The sequence below is a fragment of the Carcharhinus amblyrhynchos genome, chromosome 4 (assembly GCF_965287045.1).
Source record: "Carcharhinus amblyrhynchos chromosome 4, sCarAmb.v2.hapA, whole genome shotgun sequence".
NCBI lineage: Eukaryota > Metazoa > Chordata > Chondrichthyes > Carcharhiniformes > Carcharhinidae > Carcharhinus > Carcharhinus amblyrhynchos.
The window spans coordinates 65,340,962-65,362,988 of NC_137327.1; the positions used below are offsets into that span (position 1 = coordinate 65,340,962).

Here is a 22,027-nt window from a genome sequence, read left to right on the forward strand (position 1 = left end):
GGCGGGGCGGGGGAGGGGGGGTTGGGGTTGGGGCGGGGCGGGGGAGGGGGGTTGGGGTTGGGGCGGGGCGGGGAGGGGGGTTGGGGTTGGGGCGGGGCGGGGAGGGGGGTTGGGGGTGGGGCGGGGCGGGGAGGGGGGTTGGGGGTGGGGCGGGGAGGGGGGTTGGGGTTGGGGGTGGGGCGGGGGAGGGGGGTTGGGGTTGGGGCGGGGAGGGGGGTTGGGGTTGGGGCGGGGCGGGGAGGGGGGTGGGGTTGGGGCGGGGCGGGGAGGGGGGTTGGGGCGGGGCGGGGAGGGGGGTTGGGGCGGGGCGGGGGGGAGGGGGTTGGGGTGTGGGGGAGGGGGTTGGGGTTGGGGTGGGGTGGGGGAGGGGTGTGGGGGTTGGGGGGGAAGGGGGGTCGGGTGTTGGGTGGGGGGGATGGGGGAGGGAGTGGGGGAGGGGGTGGGGGAGGGGGGTGGGGGGTGGGGTGGGGGAGGGGGGTGGGGGGTGGGGTGGGGGAGGGGGGTGGGGGGTGGGGTGGGGGAGGGGGGTGGGGGTGGGGTGGGGGAGGGGGGTGGGGGGTGGGGTGGGGGAGGGGGGTGGGGTGGGGGAGGGGGGTGGGGGGTGGGGTGGGGGAGGGGGGTGGGGGGTGGGGGAGGGGGGTGTGGGGTGTGGGGTGGGGTGGGGGAGGGGGGTGTGGGGTGGGGTGGGGGAGGGGGGTGTGGGGTGGGGTGTGGGGTGGGGGAGGGGGGTGTGGGGTGGGGTAGGGGGGTGTGGGGTGGGGGAGGGGGGTGTGGGGGTGGGGGGAGGGGGGTGGGGGGTGGGGTGGGTGGGGGGTGGGGGGGGGGGGGTGGGGTGGGGGGAGGGGGGGTGGGGGGTGGGGTGGGGGAGGGGGGTTGGGGGGTGGGGTGGGGGGAGTGGGGGTGGGGGGGTGGGGTGGGGGGGAGGGGGTTGGGGTGGGGGGGAGGGGGTTTGCATTGGGGGAGTGGGTGGTGGTGGAGGGGGGGATGGGGCAGGGGAGTGGTGAGGGGGGATGGGAGGGAAGGGAGGACGAAGTTTGAGTGGATGTAGAGGTGTGTTTAATTACACTTAATAGACCTTTGTCCAGCTGCATGGATAGGAAAGTTTTAGTGGTATATGGGGGCAAATGCAGCCAAATGGGAGCCTGGTCAGCATGGAAGCATTGGGCTGAAGACCCTTGTTCCGTACTGTAAATCTCTATGATCCTGACAATGCTCACTGTCTTTAGCTTATTTCAAAATTGTCTTTTGTGTGTTTCATCCATGGGGGTTATCTGTATCTGTGACCTCCTTCAGCTCAGTGGGCTGCAAGATTGTTCGCAGCATTGACTCTGAGAGCTTCAATCAGCATGTACCTCACGTCTCACGTTAGTTGCCCTTGTTTTACGTGTATATCACTTTAGTCATATTGGTAGGGAAATGTAGCCGAAAATTAGAGGAATGTGGCAACTCTGCCTGGAGAGCAGGCAATGAAATGTCTTGTGGGCTGCACTCAGATCCAAATGTATCACACATGGCCCCTGGGCTGCAGGTTGCCCACCATTGGTCTATATTGTGTTGGTATCCATAATTATCGTCTGTATTGTGTCACTGTCTGTATGTTGTCACTGCTGTCTAATGGTGAGCACCTCACCAGTGCTCCTATCATTTGTTCTGAATAGAATGAATTTTTTTTTTTACAGGGTGTGTGCACATCTAAGTGAAGCTGCTTAGCAGTTCAATGTTTTATGGCATGTAAGATAGCCACGTTTTCCTTCAAATCAAACGCTTCAGAATTAAAGATATTTTGTGAAGCAGCATAATATTCCCTTTCTCTTGCTGTTTTGGTTACAGATAATTTATTTTTGATGCTAATGTCATCAGCAATGGGGGATAGGATAATGAAAATTATGACTGAGGATCACCAGGGTGAGTAAGATGTCTTTAAAGCGATGCTCAGACTATTGAGTTTAAGTGGCTGTTATGTGGCAGGTTGTGTCAAGGGTATGGCTGCCTCCTATTGACACCATCTCTCACCCCATGCCTTTCAATGAGGCAACCGTGAAGAGGATATAACGATCCCAATTGACACGCCATATTTGCCCAGTTCTTCTCTGACCTTGACTGTGTGTGTGGTTCGGGCCTCAGCTTTTCTGGATTTCTGAACAAATGAGAGATCTTCTACTGATGCAGCTGGTTGTATGAATTGAAAAGTGACTGATAGTTGTGAAACTACCAGTAACTGCAGAAAATCTTCAACCATACAATACTGCAACAGGCAGCAATATTACTGATCCCACTCTCTTAACAGGAACGTAGTCTGATATACCCCTTTCCTTTGTAATATTTTGTTATACCCCTTTCCTTTGTAATATTTTGTTATACCCCTTTCCTTTGTAATATTCTGTTATACCCCTTTCCTTTGTAATATTCTGTTATACCCCTTTCCTTTGTAATATTTTGTTACATATTCCATTCACTTCCTGTGAAGTTATTCACTTTGGAACCCATAAAAAGAAGGCAGGTTACTATCTGAATAAATTGGGAGAGGGGAGTGTACAGCGGGACCTGAGCGTCCTTGCGTACCAGTCACTGAAGGTTAGAATGCAGGTACACCAGGCGGAAAAGAAGGCAAACAGTATATTGACCTTCATTGCAAGAGATTTTGAGTACAGGAGCAGGGATGTGTTGTTCCAATTATACAGGGCCTTGGCAAAGCCACATCTAGAATATTGTCCCTATTGCAGTTTTGGTCTCCTTTTCTGAGGAAGGATGTCCTTGCTCTCGAAGGAATACAGTGAAAGTTTACCAGACTGATCCCAGAGATGACAAGACTCATTTATGAGGAGAGTGACTGACTAGGTTAGGATTGTTTTTGCTGGAGTTCATACGAATAAGGGGGGATCCCATAGAGACTTATAGACTAACAGGATTAGACGCAGGGAGAATGTTCCTGATAGTGGGGGAGTCCAGAACCAGGGGCCACAGTCTGAGGATTCGGGGTAGACTAATTAGAATGGAGATGAGGAGACATTTCTTCACCCAAAGAATGGTGAGCCTGTGAAATTCATTACCACAGAAAGTAGTTGATGCCAAAACATTGAAGAGGTGGCTAGATATAGCACATGGGGCGAATGGGAATCAAAGGTTATGGAAAGAAAGTGGGATTAGGCTATTGAGTTTGATAATCAGCCATGATCGTGTCGAATGGTGGAGTAGGCTTGAAGGGCCATATGGCCTCCTCTTGCCCCATCTTCTATGTTTCTATGTTCCCCTGCAACAGATTTTCATATACCCATTACCATCACTTGATAACATATGCTATAACCATGCACAGTAACATTCTCTAATTTATCCCAATCCCATCATTTGATAGATGCCAAATATCTGCAGTGGTCTGATATATCCTACACTATTCGTTAAAAGACACAAACATGGCACTGTTGTGGGAAATTCACCACTTCGGAGTCAGACTTGGAGGTTCAACAGAAGTTTTATTCGGACAAAGCTTTGGGAGAGGTGCTGGCACTCCGCAGTACTGGCAGCCACTTTCTCAATGGCAGTTGAGCATCTTTTATACTTTTTAGACAATAGACAGTATGGACATTAGCCGTTAGCACATCGTTACAAGTTGAGTAGACAGATATGGACAGTTAACTCATCGTTATAAGCAGACGGGTACAGACATTGATAGTTAACATATCATTGTACGTAAAGTAGATATATCTTTGCAGTTATGTCCTCTATCAATGACTAGTTTCGTTATATACATTTATGTCCCCATCAGTGGCTGATCTCATTATCAAACTCATTGTTCTGGGTCTATTCTTATCTCAATTTTTAAGGTGCCCCAAACTCTGACCACTTTCCTGCAGCAGTTTAAACACTACAGGTTTTAACTCTGTGTAAATGTCTGTGCCCAAAATCAGTGTGTCTTAATATCCCTTCCCAGAGTCCATTTTGTGTGCCAGGTAACCATTTTGTGCCCATCACTTCGATTTCACCCTAACACCACTCAACTATCTTGGTAAAGCTCCATGGTAAACAAGTCACCTCCATTATGCTCTCTGATATAAGAACATCAGAAATAGGAGCAGGAGTAGGCCATCTAGCCCAAGATCATGGCTGATCTGAAGTGGCTCAGTTCCACTTTCCCACTTTCTCCCTATAACCCTTAATCCCCTTACCTACCAAAAACCTATCTACCCGCATCTTAAATATATTTAGTGAGGTAGCCTCCACCACTTCAACGGGCAGAGAATTCCAGAGATTCACCACCCTTTGAGTGAAGAAGTTCCTCCTCAACTCTGTTCGAAACTGCCCTTATCTTGAGGCTATGCCCTCTAGTCCTGCTGTCCTTTCTGAGCGGGAAGAACCTCTCCACCTCTACCCTATCCATCCCCTTCATCATCTTATACGTCTCAATGAGATCCCCCCTCATCCTTCTAAACTCTAACGAGTACAAGCCCAGTCTATTTAGCCTCTCCTCATAGCTCAACCCCCTCAACTCCGGTATCAGCCTAGTGAACCTCCTCTGCACTCCCTCCAAGGCCAAAATATCCTTGCGCAAGTGCGGCGACCAAAACTGCACACAGTACTCCAGCTGCAGCCTCACCAGTGCTCTGTACAGTTGCAGCAAGACCTCCCTACTTTTATATTCAATCCCCCTCGCTATGAAGGCCAGCAGCTGCACCTGTAGGCTGGGTTTTTGCGACTCATGCACAAGGACCCCCAGGTCCCTCTGCACTGTAGCATGCTGCAGCTTTTCGCCCTGTAAGTAGTAGTCCTTCCTACTATTATTCCTGCCAAAGTGGATAACCTCACACTTGCCAACATTGTATTCCATCTGCCAGGTCCTCACCCACTTGCTCAGCCTATCTCGATCCCTCTGCAGACTTTCTATATCCTCCGCACAATTTGCTGTCCCACTTATCTTTGTGTCATCAGCAAATTGTGCGGAGGGTATACCCATCCCACTCTCAGTAATATTTGATCATGTAGCCCAACTGTGTCTCAGTAGCATTTGCTGATCTTCCCTCTCACTCTCCCACCTTTCTCAGAAATGTTAATAAACCCACATGCCCCTCAATAACAGTTTGTCAAAATCCACACCCTTCAGTACAGTATGTTGTTACATCACGTGCCCCCTCACATTAGCACTGTTATCTCTCGCACCCATTTCAGCAATATTCAAACTGCCCGTTCAATTTTTTTGAGGCACTGACACATGTTCAATGTGGGTAGAGAGCAATTGTACAAAACCCAGCTTCTCTAAACTTTGTGCTAATGTATTTTCAGTAAATGAACTGCTCTCCCACAGTGAAGAAACAGAAGCTGTGGGACATGAAGGAGAAAGTGAACTGCAGAAAGGTGACCAGCTTTCTGATCAAAAAGGAACTAAATGTATGGAGATACATGAATTCAAATCCAGAAAACTTCAGGAAAAATCCAAGATGGACTTAGGATCCAGGTTAGGAGAGTTTTTCGTTAATTCTGAGCTATTGTTGTTCTCTGATCCAATAGTATCCTGTTGTTGGGGCGGGGGGGGAGCATGGAAAAGAGTAAGGCTATTCTTTAACTTCAGAAATTGTTCTTTTTGACTTTTTTAAAGTTAGTTATTGACACTATTAATCCCCACATTGAAGAAGGAGGCTATTTAGCCCATTGCGACTTTTGAAAGAGATATCTAAAGTAGTCCCATTTCTTTGCTTTCTCCCCACAGTTCTGCAATTTTTGCATTTTAGTGTTCACGTAATTATAAAGAAAATAAGAAATTAGAAGCAGGCCAATCTTCCCATCGTGGCTGCTGTGCCATTTAACAAGATTGACTACTCTGATGAGGTTTTATAACTCCTGCATTCCCCATCACAACCATTGATTCTCTGTAGATCAAAAATCTGTGTAACTCAGCCTTGAATGTTTTCCAAGATTCAGCCTGCAGTTGCTCACTGGGAAGGAGAATTCCAAAGATCCAATGAGGGAAGAAATTCCTCATTAATGTCTTAAGTGGGAGACCCATCATTTTTAAACTGTGTCCCCTAGATCTAAGCTCCCTCGCAAGGCAATAGTGTTTCTGCATTCACTCTGCCATGTACTCAGGACTTCCAATATGTTATAATAAGATCACTTCTCATTCTTCTAACTGAAATCGGTACAGGCCCAACCTGCTTCACCTTTCCTCATAAAATAATCCCTTCATCTCAGTAATCAGCTTAGTGAATCTTCTCTGAACTGCTTCCAAAAGAAACATGTCCCTCCTTAAAAAAGGAGACCAAATTTGTGCACTTTTCTACAAAACTTGTCTATTTTTATGCTTCTACCTTACAAAGATTGACATTCCATTTACCTTCCGAGTCACCTGCATCTTCATGCTAACTTCTTGTGATTCATTTACAAGGACACATGGAGTTTCCACTGTATTGCAGCATTCATTTCAATGATACCTGCTTTTCTGTTCTTGTCAAAGTGAACAACCTCATGTTTTCGCACCTTATACTCCACTTACCTAACCAATCTACGCCCCTTTCCAGATTCTCTGTCGTGCTCACAACTTGCAGCCTTATCTCAATTTCAGTCACCAGCAAATTTGGCTATAATACACTGGGTCTCTTCGGTCTTCACGGAGGAGGACACAAATCGTTTACTGGGTATTAAAGATAGAAGGATGGTAGGAGTTGAGGGCCTGAATGCGATTACTGTCACTGGAGAGGTAGTGCTTGATAGACTAATGGCACTGAAGGTGAACAAGTCCCCAGGACTGGATGGAATGCATCCCAGGGTTCTGAAGGAAATGGCAGAGGTGATAGTGGATGCCTTAGTGATTATTTACCAAAATTCACTGGATTCCGGGGAAGTGCCGGAAGATTGGAAAACGGCTAATGTTACGCCGCTGTTTAAAAAAGGTAGCAGACAAAAGGCAGGGAATTATAGGCCGGTTAGTTTAACACCTGTAGTTGGAAAAATGCTTGAATCCGTCATCAAAGAAGAAATAGCGAGGCACCTAGAAAGGAGTGGTTTGAAAGAGCAGATGCAGCACAGATTCATTAAGGGGAAGTCGTGTTTGACAAATTTATTGGATTTCTATGAGGATGTGACTAGTGCGGGAGACAAAGGGGAACCGGTGGATGTGGTGTTTCTAGATTTTCAAAAGGCATTTGATAAGGTGCCCCATAAAAGGTTGCCACAGAAGGTTAGGGTGCACAGAGTTGGGGGTAAGGTGTTAGCGTGGATAGAGGATTGGTTGTCTAATAGGAAGCAGAGAGTTGGTATCAATGGGTGCAATTCTGATTGGCGGTTGGTGAATAGTGGAATGCCACAGGGATCGGTGTGGGGGCCTCAGCTATTTACCATTTATATAGATGATCTGGAGGAGGGGGCTGAGTGTAGGGTGACAAAGTTTGCTGATGATACAAAGGTGAGTGGTAAAACAAATTGTGCGGAGGGTGTGGAAAGCCTGCAGAGGGATCTGGATAGGCTGAGTGAGTGGGCGAGGACCTGGCAGATGAAATATAATGTTAGCAAGTGTGAGGTTATCCACTTTGGCAGGAATAATAGTAGGAGGGGCTATTATTTAGAGGGCCAAAAGCTGCAGCATGCTACGGTGCAGAGGGACTTGGGGGTCCTTGTGCATGAGTCGCAAAAACCCAGTCTGCAGGTGCAGCAGGTGATCAAGAATGGAATGCTGGCCTTTATAGCGAGGGGGATAGAATATAAAAGCAGGGAGGTCTTGCTGCAACTGTACAGGGTACTGGTGAGGCTGCAGCTGGAGTACTGTTTGTAGTTTTGGTCGCCGCACTTGCACAAGGATATATTGGCCTTGGAGGGAGTGCAGAGGAGGTTCACTAGGCTGATACTGGAGATGAGGGGGTTGGACTATGAAGAGAGACTAAATAGACTGCCTCTGTACTCGTTGGAGTTTAGAAGGATGAGGGGGGATCTTATAGAGAGGTATAAGATAATGAAGGGGATAGATAGGGTAGAGGTCGAGAGATTCTTCCCACTTAGAAAGAATAGCAGGACTAGAGGGCACAGCCTCAAGATAAGGGGGTGGCAGTTTAGATCGGAGTTGAGGAGGAACTTCTTCACTCAAAGGGTGGTGAATCTCTGGAATTCTCTGCCCGTTGAAGTGGTGGAGGCTACCTTGCTAAATATATTTAAGTCACGGGTAGATAGGTTTTTAACAGACAAGGGAATTAAGGGTTATGGGGAGAAAGTGGGAAAGTGGAGCTGATCCACTTCAGATCAGCCATGATCTTATTGAATGGCGGAGCAGGCTCAAAGGGCTAGATGGCCTACTCCTGCTCCTATTTCTTATGTTCAAGCTATTAATGTAGATTTGAACCCCCAGCACTGATCCCTGTGCCACTCCGCTAGTTACAGATGGCCAGTTGAGAGTGACCCCTTTTATCTCAACCTGTTCTCATACATTGGCAAATCGTTCATTAATATTTATATATCGCCTCCAATTCCTTAAGCTCTTATTATGTAACCTTTCGTAGCTGCTTGTTGAATGCCTTTTGGAAAATCCAAATAGATTAAATCTACGGGTTCACCTTTTTCCATCCTGCTTGCTACATCCTCAAAGAATTGTAATAGATTTGTCAAACACAACTTTTTGGGCAACTTTTTGGGTCTTCATGTCAAACACAACACAAGACAACACAATTTTTGTCTGAGTTTAGGTGCTGATGAACCGATTTCACAAAGATAACATTTTTGCACAACCATAAACTGAAATTATAAGAAATAGCTGAGCTATTAAGAAAATAAACTATTCCTCTGCAAAGTAAAAGAGTCCCCCTCCCCCCTGATGCCCACACCTTAGTTCAGAAGTGATCCCTTAACCAGGACTTGCTGTGGCATCCTGCCTCGACTACCTCAGCCCTTTCCTACTCCTGGCTCGGACTGATTTCCGCCCTCCCCTCCCCTCCCCTCCCCCGCCTCCCCCTCCCCTACCCCTCCCCTACCCCCTACCCCCTGAGCTCACCACAACTTCGCCATAGCCAGGTCCACTGTGACTTTGCCTGCCCCCACCTTGAAAGAAATTTAATGAGGTAGCCTCCTGAGTATTCCTGAATCTGGCCTGGTCAGATCAGATGATCCCACGTGCCCCAATCCCCTCCAACTACTGACTACTGCAGCTGTTCCATGTTGTACTTACCTGTTGCTCATTGCTCCTTGTGCTGAAAACAGAGAATTGAAACTTATCTGGCAACTGACTGCCTGTGGTTCATGCAATCATAGGCTGGTTCCTTCCTGCATCGGCTGCTTAGAGGCGAGTCCATCAAGAGACAAAGCATGGATAAACCAGCCTATCATTGGAGGATGATCAGGCTTGCGGCATTTTTCAAAAGTTTGTATGAAGTTTTCAGTGGCTGAATCCAACAACATGGTGGATCAGATCAAATGTTTCAGGGATAGTATCCAGTCCATGGTCTTATTGGTCAGCCATGACCTTATTGAATGGCGGGGCAGGCTCGAAGGGCTAGATGGCCTACTCCTGCTCCTATTTCTTATGTTCTTATGTCTGGTGGTTGGACAGGCACATCTTTTCCTCTGTGAAAGGAGCCAGGAGATGATTCTTTTACTTCTGCATTGCACCTCCTCGCCAGTGTCAGAGATCCTTCGACACACTTAGTCCAATGCAAGGTCTTTAATTACTTGTGCACAAAGAGAGCTCCATAAAAATGGCTGGAGTGATTCTGACGTTATGGAAAAACAAGTTAGCAATTATAGTCAATGACAGCAAATCAGGAACAAGCAATTTGTTTACATCCTTCATTGACGTACATATTTACCAATTAAATCCTGGCTTTTCACATGTTCTCATTCAATAAAAATTTACTTCTGCTAATCCTTCATTTGCATAAATATCCCCATATCGCATCTTTGGTACTTGTTGCGGAAAAATCCGGTCTTGCTAACCCTCTGAAGGTCAAAAAGCAGAATGTTATGAAGCCTATGGAAAAGAAGATTGTCATAGAAATCATGTATCATAGACACCCTACAGTGCAAAAGGAGGCCATTCAGCCCATCAAGTCTGCATTGACCACGATCCCACCCAGGCCCTGTCTCCCCATGTATTTGCCCTACTAATCCCTCTAACGTACACATCCCTGGGACATTAAGGGGCAATTTAACATGGCCAATCAACTTAATCTGCACATCTTTGGAATGTGGGAGGAAACTGGAGCACCCAGGGGAAACCCACACAGACACGGGGAGAATGTGCAAACTCCACACAGACAGTGATCCAAAGCCAGAATTGAACCTGGGTCCTTGGAGCTGCGAGGCAGCAGTGCTAACCACCGTGCCACTCCATTATCCTGAAAGCAGATAGGCTCCCTTGAAGGTTTGCAACTGATAATGTTCTCACAAGCTGTTACAGAGAAAGCATGATTTTTAAAATCTGTGCATTTTAACTGCCACATTAGCAGGAAATGCCTTTCAACTGCAATGCATTCAAGCAGCCCAGTATTAACTGATCTTTAGTTTCCAGCTTTCTGCCTCCTTTCTTTCTTGAATTAAGGTGTTACATTGTTAGTGTTTCAATCCAGTGAATTAATCCATCATTAATTATTGTTTGATGTCCTTCTTTCCCATTATTAATTCCCCAGTCTGGGCGGTACGGTGGCACAGTAGTTAGTGCCAGGTTCAATTCCAGTCTTAGGTCACTGTCAGTGTGGAGTTTGCGTATTGTCCCGATGTCTGCATGGGTTTCCTCTGAGTGCTCTGGTTTTCTCCCACATTCCAAAGATGTGCAGGTTAGGTTGATTGGTGTTAAATTGCTCCTTAGTATCAAGGGACTAGCATTGTAAATGCGTGGGGTTACAGGGATAGGGTCTCGGTGCAGGCTCGATGGGTTGAATGGCCTCTCTGCATTGTAGGCATTCTATGATCCTCTATAGCACTAATACTTACTTTGGCTACTCTTTTCCTTATACCTGGAGAAGTGTTTACCTTCCTTCTTTGTTTCTTGCTTGTTTACTCTTGTGCTCCAATTTTTCCATCTTTTTAAAAAATTATCCTTTGCTGTTTTCTGAACTTTTCCCAATCTTCTGGTATAACACATGCTTAGAAGAACAAAGAAGAAAAGTACAGCACAGGAACAGGCCCTTCGGCCTTCCAAGCCTGCACCGATCATGATGCCTGCCTCAAACCGTATGCACTTATGGACCCTGCATCCTTCCATTCCCATCCTATTCCTGAGTTTGTCTGATTGCCCCTTAAATGTTGCTATCGTACCTGCTCCCACAACCTCCCCGGGCAGCATGCTCCAGACATTCACCACCCTCTGTGTAAAGAAACTTGCATCGCACATCTCCTCTATATGTTGCCTCATGCACCTAAAACCTATGTCCCCTAGTACTTGATTTTTCTACCCTACGAAAGAGCATCTGACTATCCACTCTGCCCATGCCACTGATAATCTTGTAAACCTTTATCAGGTCACTCTCAACCTCCATCATTCCAGTGAGAGCAAACCAAGTTTATCCAACCTCTCCTAGCTAATGCTCTCCATGCTAGGCAACATCCTGGTAAACCTCTTCTGTACTCTCTCCAAAGCATCCATATCCTTCTGGTAGTATGGTGACCAGAATTGTACACAATATTCTAAATGAGGCCTAGCTAAGTTTCTGTTCAGCTGCAGCAAGACGTGCCAATTTTTATACTCAATGCCTCGACCGATGAAGGCAAGCGTGCCGTATGCCTTCTTGACTACCTTATCCACCTATGTTGCTACTTTCAGTGATTGTGGGCATGTACACTCAGATCTCTCTGTCTGTCAATATTCCTAAGGGTTCTACTATGTACTGTATAATTCCTACATTGATTGGACCTTCCAAAATGCATTATCTCTCATTTGTCTGGATTAAATGCCATCTGCCATTTCTCTGCCCAAGTCTCCAACCGGTATGTATCTTGCTGTACCTGACAATCCTCCATCAATTTTTGTGTCATCTGCGAACTTACTAATCAGATCAGCTATATTTTCCTCCAAATCATTTGTATATACTACAAACAACTAAGGTCCCAGAACTGATCCCTGTGGAACACCGCTAGTCACAGCCTTCCGTTCAGAAAAATACCCCTCCACCGCTACCCTCTATTTTCCATGGCTAAGCCAATTCTGTATCCATCTTGCCAGCTCTCCTCTGATCCTTTATGACTTCACCTTTCATACCAGTCTACCAGGTATCTTGTCAAAGGCTTTAGTCCATGTATATAGCACCCTCTGCTTTCCCCCACCCCTGCTCACTAGCCTATAATTTCCTGGATTATCCCTTCTGCGCCTAAACAGTGGAGCAACATTGGCTATCCTCCAGTCCTCTGGAGCTTCACCTGTTGCCAATGAGGATACAAAGAATTTTGTCAAGGCCCCAGCAATTTCCGCCCTTGCATCAATCTCTATTCTGGGGTTGATCCCATCAGGCCCTGGGGACTTACTATTTTAATGCTTTTTAAGACTCCCAATAGCACCACCTTTTTTATATTGACATGAGCCAGAATATCTCCACATCCTATGCTAGTCTTCCCTCTTTTTGGTGAATACTGAGGGCAAAGTATTCATTTAGTATTTTGCCCATTTCCTCTGGTTCCAAGCATAGATTCCCTCCACTATCCTTGAGTCAACCAACCCTTTCCCTAGCTACCATCTTGCTTTTTACACAAAATGCCTTAAAATTTTCCTTAATCCTGTTTGCCAAGGACTTTGCATGACCTCTTTTAGCTCTCCTAACTCCTTCCCTATATTCTTTATATTCTTCAAGGGCTTCATTTGTCCTAAGATCTTTAGACCTTATGAATCCTTCCTTTTCCTTCTTGACAAGGCTCACAATATCCCTCGTTATCCAGGGTTCCCGATACTTGACACACTTATACTTCATCCTTATGAGTACATGCTGGTCCTGAATTCCAGTGATCAACTTTCATTTTAAAGACTCCCACATGTCAGATGTTGATTTAATCTCAAAAAGCCACCCCCAGTCTATACTCCAGATCCTGCCTAATGTTGTTCCAGTTAAGTTTTCCCCCAATTTAACATCTTTGCCTGAAGACTACTGTTGTCCTTATCCACAAGCACCTTAAAATTTATGGAATTATGATCACAGTTCCCGAATTGGGCTATACTATTTCAAGAAACTCCCCTGGGCATTCCTTAAGAACATAAGGACATAATAGGCTGGTTAGTTTAACGTCTGTTGTAGGTAAAATGTTAGAATCCGTGATCAAGGAGAAAATAGCGAGGCATCTTGAGGAGAATTGTTTGATAGAGCAGACGCAGCACGGTTTCGTCAAGGGGAAGTCATGTCTGACGAATTTATTGGAGTTCTATGAGGATGTGTCTACGGCGGTGGATAGAGGAGAGCCGGTGGATGTGGTGGTGCTTGATTTTCAGAAGGCGTTTGATAAGGTGCCGCACAAGAGGTTATTACAGAAGGTTAGGGGGCATGGAGTTGGGGGTAGGGTGTTAGCGTGGATAGGGGATTGGCTGTCAAATAGGAGGCAGAGAGTGGGGGTCAATGGGTGCTATTCAGATTGGCGGTTGGTGACTAGTGGAGTGCCCCAGGGGTTGGTGCTGGGGCCTCAGCTATTTACCATTTATATAGATGATCTGGAGGAGGGAACCGAGTGTATGGTGTCGAAATTTGCTGATGACACCAAGATTGGTGGAACGGCAAATTGTGCGAAGGGTGTGGAAAGTCTGCAGAAGGATCTAGGAAGGCTGGGCGAATGGGCCAGGAACTGGCAAATGGAATTTAATGTTGGCAAGTGTGAAGTTGTCCACTTTGGTAGGAATAATGGTAGGAAGGACTATTACTTACATGGCGAGAAACTGCAGCATGCTACGGTGCAGAGGGACCTCGGGGTCCTTGTGCATGAGTCGCAAAAACCCAGCCTGCAGGTGCAGCAGGTGGTCAGGAAGGCAAATGGGATGCTGGCCTTCATAGCGAGGGGGATTGAATATAAAAGTAAGGAGGTCTTGCTGCAACTGTACAGGGCACTGGTGAGGCCGCAGCTGGAGTACTGTGTGCAGTTTTGGTCGCCGCACTTATGCAAGGGTATTTTGGCTTTGGAGGGAGTGCAGAGGAGGTTTACTAGGCTGATACCGGAGTTGAGGGGGTTGAACTATGAGGAGAGGCTGAATAAACTAGGCTTGTACTTGTTAGAGTTTAGAAGAATGAGGAGAGATCTCATTGAGACATATAAGATGATGAATGGGATGGATAGGATAGAGGTGGAAAGGCTCTTCCCGCTCAGAAAGGACAAGAGGGCACAGCCTCAATATAAAGGAGGGGTGGTTTAGAACAGAGTTGAGGAGGAACTTCTTCACTCAAAGGGTGGTGAATCTCTGGAATTCTCTGCCCGTTGAAGTGGTGGAGGCTACCTCGCTAAATGTATTTAAGACCTGGGTTGATAGGTTTTTGATAGGCAAGGGGATTAAGGGTTATAGGGAGAGGGCGGGAATGTGGAACTGAGCCACGACAGATCAGCCATGATCTTATTGAATGGTGGGGCAGGCTCGAAGGGCTAGATGGCCTACTCCTGCTACTATTTCTTATGTTCTTATGTTCTTGTACGTTTCAAAAAGATCAAATCTCATTTTTCTAAATTCCAATCCTATAGACCCTAGCTATTTAACCTTTTTACGTAAGAGAAGCCTCTCATCCAGGAATGTGTCAAGTGAATCTTCTCTGAACTGCTTCTAACACAACTCCTTTCCTTTTTCAGATAAGACCAACACTCCATACCTCCTCGATAACCCAAAAAGGACTCATTGAGGTCCCGTCTGCTTCCTTTTAACTAACCAACCTGTTAGCCATGCTAATGTATTACCTTTGATACCATGTAATTTTATCTTGCGTAGTGTGATGCGGCACCTTCAAATGCCTTCTGGAAATCTGAGTACGCCACATCTACAGATTCCTTTTTATCTAACCTGCCTGTTACTTCCTCAAAATACTCTGTTTTCCCTTTCACAAAGTCAGGTTGACTCTGATCAAATTATGATTTTAAATAACCTGTTGTAACCTCCTCAATAATGAATTTCAGCAATTTCCCTATGACAGATGTCCGGCTAACTGGCCTGCAGTTTCCTGCTTTCTGTCTCCCTCCTTTTTTGAATAAAAGTTTTTCTTGAATAAGGAATTTTGCAAGATTATAATCTGTTATCTCTGTAGCCTCTCATTTTAAGATCCTAGGATGCAGCCAACATCAGGGGCAGTAATGGCCTAATAGTATTATTGCTAGACTATTAACCCAGAAACTCAGGTTATGTTCTGGGGGCTCGAGTTCGAATCCCACCATGGCAGATGATGTAATTTGAATTCAATAAAAAATATCTGGAATTAAGAATCTACTGATGACCACAAAACCATTGTTGGGAAAAACCCATCTGGTTCACTAATGTCCTTTAGGAAAAGGAATCTGTCCTCCTTATCCAGTCTGGCCCACATGTGACTCAAACCCACAGCAATGTGGTTGACTCCCAACTGCCCTCTGAAATGGCTGAGCAGGCCACTCTGTTCAAAGGCAACTAAGGATGGCCAGCCAGCGATGCCCATGTCCCATGAATGATTTTAAAAAAATGTCCTGAGGCCTTGTCAGGTCCAATTTTGCCAGTTCCTTTTCCAAAGTAATGGTGATTGTTTTAACTCCCCCTCCCCATGCCCCTTCATCTCTTGATATTCCAGTATTTTGGAAATTTTTCTAAGACAGACACAAACTACCTGTTCAAAATCTCTCCGCCATTTCCTTGTTTTCCATGATCAATTTCCCAGACTCATTCTCTAGGGAAGAAACACTAGCTTTAATTACTCTTTACCTAATTAATTATTTATAGAAACTTTTGCTATCTGTTTTTATATTACTAACTAGCTTTCTCTCATACTCTTCTTTCTCTCTCTCTCTCTCTCTCTCTTTTTGTCAATGTTTATTGATTCCTGAAATTTGACCTACCACTAAACTTTGCAAATTTGCAGTCTTTCTTTCACATTAACACTATCCAAAATTTCCTTATTCAGCCATGGATGATGCACTCCTCTCAAAAAACCTTTCTCACTGGGTTAAATCTTTTCTGAAAGTTATTAAATATCTTGTTAAAAATCTGCAACTGTATCTTTTCTGTCTTATCTTTTTAAATTAGTTACTTAAGTCATATTAGCTAGATCTGTTTTCACTCTCTGTTCAAGAAGGCACAAGCAGGCTGATGGAGTTGGCAGAAAAGCAGCAGATATAAATATTGCACGGAACTTCGAAGTTTCTCATCAAACTTTGGAAAACCTCCATGTTTTCCACTATAGCATATGAGAGTTGAATGAGGGTTGAACATAAGAAATAGGAGCAGGAGTAGGCCATCTAGCCCCTCAAGCCTGCCCCGCCATTCAATAAGATCATGGCTGCTCTGTCGTGGCTCAGTTCCACATTCCCGCCCTCTCCCCATAACCCTTAATCCCCTTGCCTATCAAAAACCTATCAACCTGAGTCTTAAAAATATTGAGCGAGGCAGCCTCCACCACTTCAACGGGCAGAGAATTCCAGAGATTCACCACCCTTTGAGTGAAGAAGTTCCTCCCCAACTCCGTTCTAAACCGCCCCCCCTTTATCCTGAGGCTGTGCCCTCTAGTCCTACTGTCCTTTCTGAGCGGGAAGAGCCTTTCCACCTCTATCCTATCCATCCCATTCAACATCTTATACATCTCAATGAGATCTCCCCTCATTCTTCTAAACTCTAACGAGTACAAGCCTAGTTTATTCAGCCTCTCCTCATAGCTCAACCCCCATCAACTCCGGTATCAGCCTAGTAAACCTCCTCTGCACTCCCTCCAAGGCCAAAATATCTTTGCGTAAGTGCGGCAACCAAAACTGCACACAGTACTCCAGTTGTACAAGGCATTAGTAAGAATTAGTAACACTTAGAATACTGTGTGCAGATCTGGTCACCCTATTATAGCAAGGATATTATTAAACTACAAAGAGTGCAATAAAGATTTACCAGGATGCTACTGGGACTTGATGGTTTGAGTTAAAATGATAGAATGGAACTTTTTTCCTGAAAGGTAAGAGCTGAACACGTAGAGGTCTATAAAATAATGGGGCCTAGATCAGCTAGATAGTCAACATCTTTCACCAAAGGTAGGGGAGTCTGAAACTAGAGGACATAGGTTTCAGGTGAGAGGAAGAGATATAAGAGTCCAGAGGGGCAATTTTTTCACACAGAGGGTGGTTGAGTGTCTGGAACAAGCCGTAGTAGTAGAGGTGTGTAAAACCTTGTCTTTTTAAAAAGCATTTAGACAGTTATGTGGGTAAGATGGGTATAGAGGGATATGGCAATTGAGACTAGCTTAGTGGTTTTAAAAAAAAAGGGGTGTCGTGGACAAATTGGGCAAAAGGGCCTGTTTCCATGCTGTTAACCTCTATTACTCTATGATTCTGAGGGGTGAGGAAAAGTGTTGTGTTCGTAGAGTGATGGGATACACGTAACAATGTATAAATTTTGAACTTGAGGTGGAGAATTGCTGAGGGTGCTGCAGTGAAAGGTTGGGGAAAATAATACATTTGTAGAACTTTATGATAGATCTAGAGTTTTGGCTGAGTTAAAGTTTGTGGATGATTGAGTTTGAGAGGCCAAATGTGAGGATATTCAAGCTTTGAATTGATGGAAGAATTGATTAGGATTTCAATACTAGTAAGATGGAAATGGGAATGGAGCGAGATTAATTCGCACTGGCAGACGAAAGTGTTTTTGGTAACGCAAGTACCGCTGGTGTCATTAATCAACAAAAAAGAGCAAACAGGAATGGGAAGCCCTGTAGAAGTGTCTTGAAATTAACATCAGTGATCATTATTTAGTTATTAGACTGTAAGGGATGAAGATTTATAATGAAATGTTTTTGTTGCTGTTTAAATCACAGCTCAGTTATTCCAGCAGTCACTTTCTTAGCAATGGGAGATGGGATGGTGCAACCAGAGACTGAGGATCACCAGGGTGAGTAAGATGCTTTTAGAAGTGATGGTCAGACTACTGAGTTTAAGTAGCTGCTACAAGGCAGCTGTGTCAAGGGTGCGGATTCCACCCGTTGATACCACCTTCCACCTCACTCATTTCAATTAGATGCACCTGGAAGAATATTCCTAATAGACACTACATTCTTATTTTACTTTGGACTCTGTAGGATGGGCCTTGGTTCCTCTATGTTTGTGAATATGGGGAAATACTTTCATTTTGTAAAATAGGAATTGACTAATTGCCTGTAAGTTGCAGTAGCTACAGAGAAAGCTTTACAGTCCTGGACAACATCAATATTACAATCAAGATGCACAACATTTTCTAGAATAACCCCACTTGTAGCAATAATCCCTTCTACTATCACTAATATATTCCATTCCCGGTGTTACAATCCAGGTCAGAAACTCCAAGGTATTTTATGAAATTAGCCTCGACCATAAGTTTTGTGCTTTGAAATTGGCTAGGGTAAGCATAAGATGTCTCATTCCAGGTATGATTCAAATGACCCACTGGGAAGCTTTTATCAAACAAAGTTTATCTAAGAATACAGTTAAGACATAGAAAATTAATAATAACTTTTACCAATTAATAACAATTACACAAAAGAATAACCATCATATCGTATAAATCAGCAAGTTTGCAGATGAGACAAAGATGGCAGGATTGGCGGACAGTGAGGAGGAGTGTCAGGTGACACAGCAGGATATAGATAGGCTGGTATATTGGGCAGATAAATGGCAGATGGAATTTAATCCTGATAAATGCGAGGTGATGCATTTTGGAAGGAATAATGTAGAGGGGAGTTACATGATAAAGGGTAGACCTATTAAGAGTATAGAAATACAGAGGGACCTGGGAGTGCAAGTGCACAAGTCTTTGAAAGTGGCAACAGAGGTGGAGAAGGTTGCGAAGAAAGCTTATGGTATGCTAGCCTTTATAGGAAGGGGTATAGAGTACAAGAGCTGGTGTCAAATGCTGTAGTTGTACAGAACGTTGGTTAGACCGCATTTGGAGTACTGCGACAAGTTCTGGTCACCTTACTCCCGGAAGGACGTGGAGACCCTGGAGAGAGTGCAAAGGAGGTTTACCAGGATGCTGCCTGGTATGGAAGCATTGGGTTATGAGGAAAGATTCGGTAAATTGGGGCTGTTTTCCTTAGAAAGACAGAGATTAAGGGAGGATCTAATAGAGGTGTATAAAATAATGAAGGGTATAGCTAGAGTAAACAGTGGCAGGCTTTTTTCTAGATTGGAGACAAATATCACGAGGGGCCACGGACTTAAGGTGAGGGGGGAGATGTATAATTTGGATGCTAGAGGGAGGTTTTTCACATAGAGGGTCATGGGGGTATGGAATGCACTGCCAAGCAAGGTGGTGGAGGCAGGCACGCTGGACTTGTTTAAGGTTTACTTAGGCACATGAGCGAAATAAGGATGGAGGGTTATAGGAGACTGTTTTAAATAAGGATCAGAGCCTCGGGACATTCCTGGAAATCAACTGTTACATGTGTTGATGTTTTTCTCTTTTATTCCGCAGGTGTGTCGGTCCACCTTGTTGTCTAACGAGGGGCATGCACACGGTGGGTCGTGCGTGGGCTGCTCTTGAAAGTTCGAGAGTAGCCTCGTACTTCACGTCATTTGTGTATGCTTAAAACTGGACCAGCAGATGGGCACCACAACTCAGTGACTATTACTGTTTGCTGTGCAGATTCATGGATTTGGGCCAGTGTCCGTGGGAATTTGCACATTCTCCCTGTGGTTGCATGGATTTCCTCCGGGTGCTCTGGTTTTCTCCCACACCCCAAAGATGTGCTCTTAGGCTGATTGGTGTAACAAATTGTCCCTAAATTATTCTCTCCTTAATCTGGTTTCCAATGGGGGTATCATAAGCATAGACATGGGTCAAGGGTGGAGGAGGAAAAACACATTGTTAAGATGGCGGCACGGGCTTGTTGGGCCAAAGGGCCTGTTTCCCGTGCTGTGTTGTTCTTTGTTTTTTGTTCTATAAATCTTAACCACTAAATGCACCCTTCCAACCAAACAAATCCTATAAACAAATGACTTTTTTGGGGATTATCACAGAAAGCTCTAGTGTTTTGCTGGAGTTTGCAGCTTTCTTGACACACACAGACAAGCTTGAAATCACTTAGAGCCTGCCACTCATGATGATGATTCCCTGCCCTAGGCTTCTCACTGCAGATACCACCCTTAGTATTGGCCTAACAACCATGCAAGAGAGCCGTTAGCTGGTCTGTCTGAATGCTTTAGGTCTCCTCTCAACAGCCTCGCAGTTGGTTCAGTGTGGCCCCTTCTGTATTTCTGGCTCTGTTGCTGCATCTCCAGTAGGTGAGGGGGAAGTGCTCTCAGAGACCCAGCCTGTAGCCTGGAGCCAGCTAAGTCCTCGCCTCTGCAGGCTTCTGTGTGCCAGAGGCCTCGGACGTTCTCTCGTCCACGTAATGTACATTATCAGTTGTATTACGTTCATCAGAGAACGACCCAAAAGCTTCACCACTAAGTCCTGTAACACAGGACACAAGGTTAAGTGCAAGGGAGGGAGAGGAATCTGGGATGCCAGAAAGTGGCTTCACGTTTCTCCACTGAACATTCAATGAAGCACAAAGAAAATTACATTCTAGGGAAAGGCCCTTTGGTCCTCCAAACCTGCAGTGACCACGCTGCCCATCTGAATTAAAAACCTCTGCCCTTCCAGGGACCATATGCCTCTATTCCCATCCTATTCATGCATTTGTCAAAGATGCCCCTTAAAAGTCACGATCGTGTCTGCTTCCGTGACCTCCCCCTCGCAATGTTACACTGCAATATATCCCATTTCTTTCTCAGGAACACCTTCTGATATACCCCGATACCTCTCACAATAACATTCTATACTGTACCTCATTCTCCTCACAAAACCACTTTATATTGTTGTTTATTTCCTCCTAGGTACACACTTCTCATACTGCTCCCAGTCACATTCTTTATTCAGTATCCATCTCTTCTGAACCACCATGTTTAAATTCCTTATGTTACGTTTCCAGTCTTCCCAAAGTATTGAAAGCATTATATCATACAGTGCAGAAGAAGCCCTTTGACCCATTGAGTCCACATCAACACATTAGAAACACCTGACTTCCCACCTAATCCCATCTGCTAGCACTTGGCCCATAGTCCTGAATGTTACGAGCCAAGCGCTCATCCAAATGTGAGGCAACCTACCTCTACCACCCTCCCAGGCAGCGCATTCTAGACTACCACCACCCTCTGGGTAAAAAAGGTTTTCCTCACGTCCCCCTGCTCTTCACCTTAAACCTATGTCCCCTTGTGACTGGCCCTTTAACTTCTCCTTATCGCTCTGTCTATGTCTCTCATAATCTTATACACATCTATTAGATCGCTTCTCAGTCTTCTCTGCTCCAACAAAAATGACTCAAGCCTATTCAAATTCTCTTCATAACTTAGTTGTTCCATCCCAGGCAGCATCCTGGTGAATCTCTTCTGCACCCTCTCCAATGCAATCACGCCCTTCCGAAAATGTGGCAACTAGAACTGCACACTTGCTGTGGCCTCACCAAAATTCTATACAACTCCAACATGACTTTCCTAGTTTTGTAATCTTTGCCTCGATGATAAAGGCAAGTGTCCCATATGCCTTTTTTACAACCCTACCAACATGCCCTTCCACTTTCAGAGATCTGTGGATAAACATGCCAAGGTCCCTTTGTTCCATAGAACTTCATTGTGTCCTACCATTCATTGAACTTTCACAGTGACATGATACTTGCTAAATGGGTTCAGGACAGGCCAGGGTCCCTGTGCAGGTGGTGTGTGATTTGGAGAGGATCTTCCATGTGGTAGCATTACATAGAAACGTAGAAAGTAGGAGCAGGCCAGTTAGCCCTTCGAGCCTATAACACAATATGATTCAATATGATCATGGTTGATTGTGCACTTTCAGTTTCCCATTTTCTCTCCATTCCCCTTGATTCATTTAGCCACAAGGGCCATATCCAACTCCCTCTTGAACGATCTATCGAACTGCCCC

The 22,027-nt window shown here is 45.3% G+C and overlaps 1 protein-coding gene across 3 annotated transcripts in view; it reads left to right on the forward strand.

Moving 5' to 3' along the window:
- The first annotated feature begins 1,834 nt into the window (after positions 1 to 1,834).
- The window catches only part of dnaaf1 (dynein axonemal assembly factor 1), a 188,043-nt gene continuing 167,850 nt past the window's right edge, over positions 1,835 to 22,027 (forward strand). For all 3 annotated transcript variants that reach the window (XR_013886505.1, XM_080187281.1, XM_080187282.1), the window contains exons 1-3: positions 1,835 to 1,905; positions 5,275 to 5,446; positions 17,892 to 17,965. Coding sequence is in view for 2 of the 3 variants with exons in the window: in XM_080187281.1 (XP_080043407.1) it covers positions 1,845 to 1,905; positions 5,275 to 5,446; positions 17,892 to 17,965 (307 nt within the window). In the remaining variant the exon portion in view is untranslated. The remainder of the gene's footprint in view (positions 1,906 to 5,274; positions 5,447 to 17,891; positions 17,966 to 22,027) is intronic.